General features: G+C 37.4%; 1 protein-coding gene across 1 annotated transcript in view; it reads left to right on the top strand.

Moving 5' to 3' along the window:
- The window catches only part of ttc6 (tetratricopeptide repeat domain 6), a 283,236-nt gene that overhangs the window by 40,484 nt on the left and 230,140 nt on the right, over positions 1-12,612 (top strand). The window contains exon 3 of the mRNA XM_059956588.1: positions 11,308-11,439. Within this exon, the coding sequence (XP_059812571.1) occupies positions 11,308-11,439 (132 nt within the window). The remainder of the gene's footprint in view (positions 1-11,307; positions 11,440-12,612) is intronic.

The following is a 12,612-nucleotide window of genomic DNA, read 5'->3' as shown; positions in this document are numbered from 1 at the left end:
AATTGTTAAATTTAAATATAAGATTGCTCACTGTTTTGGTAACCAGAGATAGTAAGAGATAAGGGCAAAATGTAATTTGGCTGGATTCCTGCTGTAATCCCATTGATTGGTGACACAGAATTGAGGGAGGAGCCTAAAGACAAACACTCAACATTTCAGGAACAGCTTCTTCCCATCCCCCATCAGATATCTGAATGAACCGTGAATCCATTTACACTGGTTATTTTTTTCTTCTTTTTTGCTCTCTTTTTGCATTACTTATTTAAATTAATTATATATTGTATATGCATTTCTTATTGTAATTTATAGTTAAAACTTATTACTATGTATTACGATGTACTGCTGCCACAAAACAACAAATTTTATGACGTATGCCAGTGATACTGAAACTGATTATGACTAAAGGATTCATTTGTGTTTATGTTCCAACCTAAAGTGCAAATATATCAGTTGTTTAGGGGAAACCAAGGTAGAGAGTTTGTTTAGATACCAATGTGATGGGTCAAAAAATTTCATCTGTGCAGTTTGATTCAATGTACATATTAATACAGATGCTATTTTTACCTTGAGCTTCTACCCTCATATGAAGACACAGAATCTTGACAAAATAACTTTTACTGGTATTGGCTGTACTCCAGTAATATGTGTGAACTGGGGCACACATGACATTCCAAGAATGACATATATGGTAATAATCAGAAAGGTATTCTGATTGGCATTGATTCCTGTTCAGCCTATTAGCTTAGGAACATGAAGTACAATATATATCTATTATCTCAGCATAAAGTAGGAACTGAAGTAATGATATTTTGGTTTGTATACTTTTTTTGTTGTATTTTGCAGAATGTTATTTAAGAGACTTTTCGGGATCCAAATTTATAAACAGGAGAAAATATGCAGATGCTGGAAATCCAAGCAACACATACAAAATGCTGGAGGAACTCAGCAGACCACGCAACATCTAGGGGAAAGAGTACAATTGACGTTTTGGGCCAAGACTCTTCAGCAGGACTGGAGAAAAACAGATGAGGAGTCAGAGTTAGAAGGTCGGGGGAAGAGGGGAAGAAACAAGGTGACAGGTCTCTGCACCCAATTTCACCTATCACTTTGCATTTCTTTCCCCTCCCCCACGTTCTTGCTCTGATTCCTCATCATTTTTTCTGCAGTCCTGCTGAAAGGTGTTGGCCCAAAATGTCAACTGTACTCTTTTCCATAGAAGCTGCTTGTCATGCAGGGATCCAAATTTCTATTTGTTTTGTCTTTGTTTTTAATTGCTGTCTGGAATGTCATCACTTCCACATGCCATTACATTTCTTCCTTTGTTTTCCAAATAGAGTTCAATGATTGTCTGCCTAAAAAGTTAGTTTCAGATTCTTACATATAATTTTCATATTAATTTGTATAGCAACCTGCTGAACTTGCATAAACGTTTGCAATTGATGCCATGCATGTAATATTGATGGAGTGACCTGAGTGTTAATTACTGGCAACAGTAAAACTAAAATTACAAGTAACTTAAAATGTATTTGGACAATATTTTATTAGTATTTCTTTCCTTGGAGAGAAGGATATCTTTCTCATTGATGGGAATTGAACTTGCAACTGTATTACCATGATAAGGCTAGAAAATTATTATATTTCTTTATAAAATTGATAGCCATTTTTGAGTATTGTTGTATGTGAGAAGATGGGCAGCGTAAAGGAGACTAAGTATAAATGGAGTGTGAGTTAGGTAGATCGATGAGCTTGTTAACTATCTGACCAAATATCATTTAATCACTATATTTCAGCTGGAAATTCCCAGCACATCAAGCAGCATCTATGGAAAGAAAGAAAAACAGTTAAATTTTCAGGTTGTAGCTACTTTGTCATAACTGAGAAAGAGAGAAAAAATTAATTCTTGGACATGGAGAGATGGAAATTGGGGAGGGGTGGGTCGAATATTGAAGGAACAAATTTAAAGAAATTGCTAGAAGAATTGGAGAGAAGTTGAGGAAGAAAACAAAGTGAATTAAAAGATGGTGAGAATCTAACTCTCAACATAGATAGGGTAATGAAGAAGGCACTTGGTACGCTGGCCTTCTTCAGTCAGCCTACTGAGTATAGGAGTTAGGAATTTGTGTTGTAATCATATAAGATGTTGATGTATATGTAATGTATAGATGCTTGGGGTATTGAGTGAAGTTTTGGTTGCCCTGTTCTGGAAAGAATGTGATTGAACTAGACAGAATGCAGACAAAATGTACCAGACAACATTTACCTTGCACTTTGGTGCCTAACTTACAAGGGTGGGGGCAAGCTTGTGCAGATTAGGATATTTTGGTTATTATTGGTTGACACCTGGACCAGATGAACTGCATCCTAGTGTTCTGAAAGAGGTCGAGTTAGAAATAGTGGAGGTGTTAGCAATGATCTTTCAATAATCATTGGACTCTGGCATGGTACCAGGGGACTGGAAAATTTCAAATTTTCCTCCACTCTTTAAGAAAGGAGGAAGGCAGCAGAAAGGAAATTTATAGATCAGTTAGCTTGACCTCAGTGGTTGGGAAGATGTTGGAGTCATTTGTTAAGATTGAGGTTACGGAGTACTTGATGACACAGGACAAGCTAGGACAAAGTCAGCATTATTTCCTTTAGGGAAAATTTTACCCGACGAACCTGTTAGGATTATTTGAGGAGATTACAAGTAGGGTAGATAAAGGGGATGCAGTGGATGTTGTATATTTGGACTTTCAAAAAGCCTTTGACAAGGTGCCACACATGAGGCTGCTTACCAAGTTAAGAACCCATGGTATTACAGGAAAGTTACTAACATTATTAGAGCATTGGCTGATTGGAAGAAGGCAGCAAGTGGGAATAAAAGGATCCTTGTCCGGTTGGCTGCCAGTGACTAATAGTGTTCATCTGGGGTCAATGTTGGGACTGCTTCTTTTTATGCTGTCTATCAATGATTTAGATGATGGAATAGATGGCTTTGTTGCCAGGTTTGCAGATGATACAAAGATTGGTGAAAGGGTAGGTAGTGTTGAGGAGACAGGTAGGCTACAGAAGGACTTGGACTGTTTAGGAGAATGGGCAAAATGGTGGCAAATGGAATGCAATGTTGAAACTAGAATGCTCATTCAATCAGATCCCTTCTCATCCTTCTAAATTCTAGTGTATACAAGCACAGTCCTCCGATCTTTCAACATATGACAGTCCCGCTATCCCGGGAATTAACCTCATGAAGCTAAGCTGCACTCCCTCAATAGCAAGAATGTCCTTCCTCAAATTTGGAGACCAAAACTGCACACAATACTCCAGGTGTGGTCTCACCAGGGCCTTGTACAACTGCAGAAGGACTTCTTTGCTCCTATACTCAACTCCCCTTGTTATGAAGGTCAACATGCCATTAGCTTTCTTAACCGCCTGCTGTACCTGCATGCTTACTTTCAGTGACTGATGAACAAGGACACCTAGATCTCGTTGTACTTCTCCTTTTCCTAACTTGACACCATTCAGATAGTAATTTGCCTTCCTGTTCTTGACACCAAAGTGGATAACCTCACATTTATCCACATTAAACTGCATCTGCCTTGCATCTGCCCACTCACCCAATCTGTCCAAGTCACCCTGCATTCTCATAACATCCTCCTCACATTTCACACTGCCACCCAGTTTTGTGTCATCTGCAAATTTGCTAATGTTACTTTTAATCCCTTCATCTAAATAGCTGCGGTCACGGCACCGAGCCTTGCGGTACCCCACTAGTCACTGTCTGCCATTCTGAAAGAGACCCGTTAATCCCTACTCTTTGTTTCCTGTCTGCCAACCAATTTTCTGTCCATGTCAGTAGCCTACCCCCAATACCATGTGCTCTAATTTTGCCCACTATTCTCCTTTGAGGGACCTTATCAAAGGCTTTCTGAAAGTCCAGGTACACTACATCCACTGGCTCTCCCTTGTCCATTTTCATAGTTACATCCTCAAAAAATTCCAGAAGATTAGTCAAGTATGATTTCCCCTTCGTAAATCCATGCTGACTTGGACCGATCCTGTTACTGCTATCCAAATGCGCCGCTATTTCATCTTTTATAATGGACTCCAACATCTTCCTCACCTCTGATGTCAGGCTAACTGATCTATAATTCCTTGTTTTCTCTCTCCCTCCTTTCTTAAAAGTGGGATAACATTAGCTACCCTCCAATCCACAGGAACTGATCCTGAATCTATAGAACATTGGAAAATGATTACCAATGCGTCCACGATTTCTAGAGCCACCTCCTTAAGTATCCTGGGATGCAGACCATCAGGCCCTGGGGATTTATCAGCCTTCAGTCCCATCAGTCTACCCAACACCATTTTCTGCCTAATGTGAATTTCCTTCAGTTCCTCCATTACCCTAGGTCCTCTGGCCACTATTACATCAAGGAGATTGTCGTATAACTTTAGCAATATTATTCCCTCAAAAATTCTGAAATTGCAAAATTCTTCAAAGAGGCAACAACATCTCTCTACAGTCAATTCCAGTAAACTATCAAGAAGTTGAGGTTCCATTCAAATGGCAGATGCAGGGCAGCTCTTATTGCATCAGAATGCTCTTCTTCATTTAGGCAAAATTTGGTATTAGTCACATCATTAAAGCCCAATTTGGCTGCTCTGATGTCAAATTAGAATTGCACACTGATTATTGTCACAATCTGTCTACACTTATATTTGTAGCAAGCATAAAATTAAATGAGCCCTGATATATGTGATAAAAATGGTGTGAGTTTTGCTAAAAATGTGCAGTTGCATGTGATCCATAGCATTTCATCCAAATCAGACCTGCTTTATCTAAGCATGACATGTGACAGAGCATAACTTTGGAGGTCTAGTTGTATTGTTTACACGGGCTTGAGTGCATTATTCTTTTCTCTTCATTATTAAAATATCATGCTTGGTGTGTACCCATCACCTGATGATTAAAGGTCCCTTGCATTATCTAGGAAATGGCTAATTTCAAGTTAGAATGCCAGTAATTACTATGGAGAAAGAAATAGAATCAGAACTTCTGATGCCAAGCTACTAAATTGAAATATCAACTCTTGTGTTTCAGTCTGCAGATGTTTGCCTACCTAATAAGTTTTTCTAATGTTTCTAGTGTTTCTCAAGATTTTCATGTTTGTTTTTTTTTTAATGCCAATAGCAATGTATTTGCCATTCTAAGAAAGTTCCCCAGCACGCTTCAGCCTTGTTTTGGAAGTCTTGCTCTTTGGGCTTCAGGGACGCTACTCAAACTGCAGTAGGAGCATCTCACTGGCGCTTAAGTGAAAGCTAGAAACTCAGTCTCCTTTTGTGCATTGAAAACACATTGCTGATAGTCCGTGTGTACCATGCTGGTAGTGCCAAAAATCCAAATATATTTGAATTCCTTCTCCATAAGTGACTTTAACTAAGATTATAGAAAAGCCATGATTTAAGATGACAGGCAATGTATTAGTTTCAGAATAAGTGGGAATTATCAACAATATTTATTGAAATATCAGTTTGAAAGTGAATTGAGAATGGATCTGATGAAGAAAAGGGTTAAAATGCACTATATGCTTGTTTTAACGCAGGGTAGCACTGTGCTGATATCAGCAAAATTGTGAATTTTGAAGCTTTAAAAGATTTAATTTTTAGATAGCGAAAATGGGGAGAGGAACAAAGTGGTAGTTCATGCGTTTAAGCAATAGGAAAGTATTATTGTCAAATGATTTATGTTCATGGTTATGGGCTAGGTTGGGCTGAAATGCAAATTGAGCTTTAGGCTACTGAGTTGATAGAATAATTAATTAAATTTATTGGAGAGGGCAGGATTATTGTTTTCAGTTGGTCATCTGCTTTCATGTAAAATAAGATACGTGACATAATTTACATGGAGATGTTTGTGTTGTGATAGTTATAGTTCCATACAGTTGTTTTTAAGTTGAAAGTTGGTGCAGATTAAGTGTCTGTACACATAATAGTATTCTAACTAAACTTGATGATAAGATTAGAAAAAAATTAGTCACTTTTTAATAGATGCCTTTACATTTTCATGTTTGCTTGAGTAAGGTTGAAAGCTTATTTTGGGGAAAGAATGAACAATGTGCTTTTCTGGCTAGACACTTGCTTCTCTGTCTGCACTACATCTGGAAATACATTAAAATAAACTGGAAACTAGATATTTCCCATGGTTAATTATTGCACATCTGCCCACGGTTTACATCTATTGACTCATTCCATATGTGTAGATCTTTAAGCTGAACTTATTCTGTGATCTAACAATATCCAGAATGGGGATGATAGCAAAAATGGTCTGATATATAAGGTTCAATTGGAACTTTCACTCTGCACTCTTAATCATACTGAATAAATAAATCATAGAAGACACAATTGGTGTGAAGTGTTTTAGGGTTAGCATGAAAATAAATGAATTTTGTAGGGATTCTATTCTGACAATTTCACTGTGTCTTGTATTGACTCTTATCTCTGGTCGAAAAAATATTCTAAAAATAAGAAAATAAAACTAAATTGCTGTTGTGTGGGCTGTCACTATCACAGGTTAAAGACTCCTAATGCCTTGCCTGTTATAACTACTGGAATATCACTGTTTATTTATCTACAAAAAAACAGTGGAATCCCAGAAGTTAGACATTCAGATGTTCTACGTGCCTTGTACGTAATGTTAGATAGTCAAAGTGGAAAACTATAAGATTATAATAGTTACCTCCTCTGCTATCAAATTTTAATTTCCTTCATCTACTTAAAGTCTGTCACTATTTTGATTCAAAACTGCTAAAAGAATCTCAAAAATATGGGCATTGGCCCTTAGAGGTAATTGGAGCACAGGTCAAAGAGTATCATTTGGTGGTGTGATTACTTCAGGTGTGACCTTAGCAGGGCAATGATACCACCAGTGTTATCCTCCTTTTGGGAGCATAATTTGTCCATGCATTGATGACAAAGCTCCCAATGAAGGAAACCATATAATAGATACAGTGCTCCATATTCTTCATTGCTGGAAGTGCAGCAGATATTGAAACCATTCTGAACACAAAGTTTTTTGGCACAGATATAGGGAATGGTAGGGAAGCAACTAGAAAGGATTCTTTGGGTTAGAATTTATGAGTATTTGTAAAACCATAGCCTAATTAAGGAGAGTCAGTATGGCCTTATGCAGGGCAGGTCATGACTTGCTAACTTACATGAGCAAGTTAGCTCATTGCCTGCCTGGATATAAGTAATCTGATTTGACAAGGTAAATTGGCTTACTATTGCTACATGTACTGAAATACTGTGGAAAAAATTGTCTTTCATGTTTTTCGTACAAAATCAATCCATTATACAGTGCACAGAGGTAGTACAAGGTAGAGCAGCACATCCAGAAGATTAAAATGCATGGGTTCATGGTGGATTGGCCATTTGGATTTAGAATTGGTTTGTTCATAGAAAACAGGGTAGTGGTTGATGGAACTTACCTGACTTTAGGTCTGTGACTTGTGTTCTACAGGGACCTCTGCTGTTTATGATATGCCCAAGGATACAGTGCAATATAGATTAGTTACAAATATGAGCAGTGAAATGACAGATGGAGTTTAATCTAGCCAAGTGTGAGGTGCTGCACCTAGGAAGATCTAATGTGAAGGGTAATGTACTGTTTATGGCAGGACACCTAACAGTGCTGATGAGCAGAAGGATCTTGAGGTGCAAGTTCATAACTCCCTGTAAGTGGGGAGGATGGTAAAGAAGGTGTATGGAATGCATGCCCTTATTAGTTGAGGAATTGAGCTTGAGTTCGGAAGTATTATTCCAAACACAAGAAGAACTGCATATGCCATCTGCTGGAAATCCAAAGTAAACTCAGCAGGTCAGGCAGCATCTATGGAAAAGAGTAAACCGTTGATGTTTCGGCTGATACACTTCTTCAGGATGTTATATTGAAGTTTTATAAAACTCTAGTTAGTCCACATTTGGAGTATTGCTTTCAACACTAGTCATTCCATTGTAGGGAGGATATGGGTGGTTTGGAGAGGATGCAGAAAAAGATTAGTCCATAAAACATAGGAACAGAATTAGGCCATTTCTCCCATCGAATCTGCTTCAACTTTCCATCATGGCTGATTTATTATCCCCCTCAACCCCATTCTCCTGCCTTCTCCCCGTAACCTTTGACACCCTGACTAATCAAGAACATATCAATCTCCGCTTTAAATATACTTAATGACTTGGCCTCTACAGCCACCTGTGGCAATGAATTCCACAGATTCACTACCCTCTGGCTAAAAAAAATTCCTCCTTATCTCCGCTATAAAGGGATGTCATTGTATTCTGAGGCTGTGCCCTCTGGTCCTGGACATAGCTACTAAACGAAACATCTTCTCCATATACACTCTATCTAGGCCTTTCAATGTTCAATAGGTTTCAGTGAGATACCCCCTTATACCAACAACCACAGGCTCAGAATCATCAAATGCTCCTCATACTTAACCCTTTCATCCCCATAACTTTTCTTGTGAACCTCCTCTGGACCCTTTCAAATGCCAGCACACCTTTTCTTAGATAAGGGACTCAAAGCTGCTCATGATACTCTCAAGTGCAGTCTCACCAATGCCCGATAAAGCCACAGCATTACATCTTGGCTCTTGTGCTCTAGTCCTCTCAAAATGAATGCTAACATTGCATTTTCCTTCCTTACTACCAACTCAATCTGCAACTTAACCTTTAGGGAAACCTGCACAAGAACTGCACAAGAACTCTTTGCATTTTGATTTTTTAAAATTTTTCTGCCAGTTTAGAAAGTAGTCTATGCCTTTATTTCTCCTCCTAAAGTGCATGACTATGCACTTTTCCACATTGTATTCCACCTGCCACTTCACTATCCATTCTTCAATCTTAAGTACTTCTGCAGATTTCCTGCTCTCTGAACGCCACCTACCCCTCTGCCTATCTTTGTATTGTATGCAAACTTGGCCACAAAGCCATCAATTCCATCATCCAAAACTTTGATATAATGTGAAAAGAAGTCATCCCAATATCAAACTCTACAGAACACCATTAGTTACTGGCAGCCAACCAGAAAAGGCCTAATTTATTTCCACTCTTAATGTCCTGCCAGTTGGTCAATCTTCTATCCATGCTAGTGTCTTTCCTCTAATACCATGGGCTCTTGTTAAGCAGCCTCATATGTGGCATCATGTCAAAGGTCTTCTGAAAATCCAAGTAAACATCATCCATTGATTCCCCTTTGTTTATTCTGCTTTTATCAGAATGCTTTCTGGATTTGAGGACATTACTATAAGTAGAGGTTGGACATACTTTGGTTGTTTTCTCTGGAATGGCAGAGAATGAGGGGAGATCTGATTGAGGTTTCTAAAACTGTAAGAGGCACAGATAGAGTAGGTGACTAGTATATTTTTTCCAGTGTCAGAATGTCTAGCATAGTGGGCATTCATTGAAGATGGGTGGGAGGTAATGCTCCTTCTAATGTGTAATGAAGTGTGTACAAAGATCTTACACTGTGCAATTTTCTGCATATGTGCACTGAATTTTTAAGTGGAAGTAAACCTGAAGCTATTCTAAGGATTATAAACTGCCAAATTCAGCTTGTTTTGGTTCATTTTATAAAAGAAAAAAATACATATCAATGAGTCTTATTTCTCATATACTGTACAATAGCATGTAATAATATAAATCTTTCCACGTTGCTAAAGTTGTTTGAAATTGTCAAAGCTTATAAAATTACGAATCTAGTTGACAAAATATTAAGATAGGTATTTTATTTGGCCATCATTGCATTTAGCACACATTTTGTAGCTTATAGATGTATTTCTTTTAACAGAAACATAGAAAACCTACAGCACAATACAGGCACTGCGGCCCACAAACTTGTGCCGAACATGTCCCTACCTTAGAAATTACTAGGCTTACCTATAGCCCTCTATTTTTGTAAGCTCCATGTACCTATCCAAAAGTCTCTTAAAAGACCCTATTGTATCTGCCTCCACCACCGTTGCTGGCAGCTCATTCCATGCACTCACCACTCTCTGAGTGAAAAACTTACCTCTGGCATCTCCTCTGTTGGCAAAACACTGTCAATAAGAACTTTGATCTGCTCTGGGTTTGATCATTTTTGCTGTCATTCATCTGCACTCTCACAAAACATATATAGCAGGCCTGTAGTGGGTAATGAAAGATTTTCTCACCAGAGTTTTTGCACACTGTCCATATGTGACTTGCTTGTTAAATGACGCTTTAAAAGGACAAATTTACAAATATCACTCCATTTCTTCCCACTTGCAATTTCTCCATCAACTTTTGCATTGTGACAATTCATGCAGGTAACACCAGTTTTTGTATTATACATAAACATTATTCGTAGCTGCATATTTCTGACCCCATGAGCTTTCGGTGTAGCAGCTTCTGCTGTTTCATTCAGCCATTCTGCTTTAAGTGAACTAGCAGTTTTTTGGTGTTTTGTGTCCTTTGTTTCTCTAGAATTCAACATAATCAATAATTTCTTCAATAAAAACAGTATAAATAAGCCAGTCCTAAAATCTGCAGACAAATCATCGCAGATTCCACATTGACAACACTGTCTGCATCAAAAATTTGAAAAAGAAATGTAATTGTGAATGATTGTGAAATATACTTAATATGCCAACGAAGTAGAGGGTGACAACCTTTTGTGCATGGTTTAAATTCCTTTGTACGTTAGTAGCAAAAGATGTGTGCACATGTACACCTTAGAAGGAACATGGTGGGGGGGGGGGTAACTTCAATGGAAGATGTGTGGGGCAACTGTTTTACATAGAGAGTGGCATGTGCCTGGACTACAATTGCCAGGGGTAGTGATGAGGGAAATATGACAGAAGTATTCAAGAGGTTCTTAGATCAGCACATGAATATACAGAGAATGGAAGGATATGGACATTGTGTAGGCAGAAGGAATTGGTTTAATCGGAGATTTAATTAATAGTTTAATTAGTTTGCCAGAACACCGTGGGCCGATGGGCCTATTCCTGTTTTGTACTCCATGTAGATATAGCTTGCTTTTGATGTGTTCAAAGATAATTAAAGTACAAACAAAAGGTGAGCATTAGTGTATTATTTTTGAACTGAAATATCCTTCATAATTTTGATACAGGATTTAAATATAAATAGGTTTGAGAATTAAATACAGGTTTCAATTGTCAATTCAAGAATGGAATTTTCTTAAAATCTAAAAGTGAATTACAAGGGCATTTCTGCCCTCTAGTGTTCAAGGAATAGAGCGCTAATGTAATATGAATATTAATGTTAAAGTAACAATACCTTATCTTAAAGGAATCTCCAGAAGTAACAACTGTGCATAAAGAAGATAATGTAATAAATTCACAATCTGAGTGTGTAGTGAAAACCACACAATCTGAAGAGGAAGTATTAATGCAAGATTTTCAGCAGATGGCTGAAAAACAGGTGAGAAAGATGTAGTTTAATCATAATGGGACTGTACCAGATAAATATAGCTGTTCGATTGGTATTTTGTTTTCGACAGAAGATGAAGAAGTAATCTATAGTTTATTTAATTTTAAATAATATGTAAAGTTCAACTGACAGCTGATTTGCAACTGCATTGCTGATCTTTATTTATGGAATTATTGGACATTGAATGTTCTTGTGACCCTGTTCTACTTAAGTTTATGTGTTAATTGGATGATCTAGTGTAACATTCACACATGAAGGACTTTTCAAGAAGGAAGGAAATTCAAAGAGCAAATTTTCATTGTATTCCTTTGGGACATTGCTGGCAGCATCGTAAGCTACATTTTTGAAGCCTGGGCCAGCCACCTCCCAATTCTTCTACTGAATTATTAAAGTTATTGCTTATATATGATCCAAGCTAAACAACTATCATTATGGGAGTACCTTCCATGCTCTTGCTAAATTTAGCAAGCTGTTTTGTTTTCAATATCCCAGTGATAATATCTACAATAATTAACATTTGAACTTTCACTAAACTGTTCTTGTGTACCTGTGCTTTCCATTATCTACTACAGATGTGTAGCATGGTCAACTGCACCTTGTAATAAAAACAAATAAATTCTGTAGATCTAACAGGAAAGGAGGACCTGTACTTTGCCGTCTCGTTTTTCTCTTAAATGAAAAATCATGGAACTATAATCATTCCTTTTTAATAGGTCTTTAGTTTTCATTTAGCTTGACTGTTAAGGTGGCAGCAACATCTTTTGTTTACTTGGAAATTGTTCATGTGGAAGGAGCTTTGTCAAAAGCTGACAGAGAGTCAATTTAATGTCTTTTGCAATTTTACCATTTGTTTTATCCTTCATGTTCTCAGATGCGTAGAGATGGATTTCAGCCAGTACTAAATTCACAATAGTGGGTTTCTATTTTAGTTATTCTACATTTTTGCTCTCTACAAACCCATTTATTTTTTACTTTTAAGTTTTTTTTTCTTGTAATAGATGAAAGATCTATAATTTCTTGGAGCAGTTTTCTCACCTTTCTTAAGTACACTTATTAAGCATATATCTCTGCTTCTATGCCTGCTAGATTTCTCAAGAGAATAAAAAGTCCTTCAGGTCGACAATTAGCACTTAAAAGTTCTTTTGACATGCTCCCCAATACCTT

This window comes from Hypanus sabinus, chromosome 2, assembly GCF_030144855.1.
Source record: "Hypanus sabinus isolate sHypSab1 chromosome 2, sHypSab1.hap1, whole genome shotgun sequence".
NCBI classification, from domain to species: domain Eukaryota; kingdom Metazoa; phylum Chordata; class Chondrichthyes; order Myliobatiformes; family Dasyatidae; genus Hypanus; species Hypanus sabinus.
This window is presented reverse-complemented; position numbering and strand designations above follow the sequence as displayed.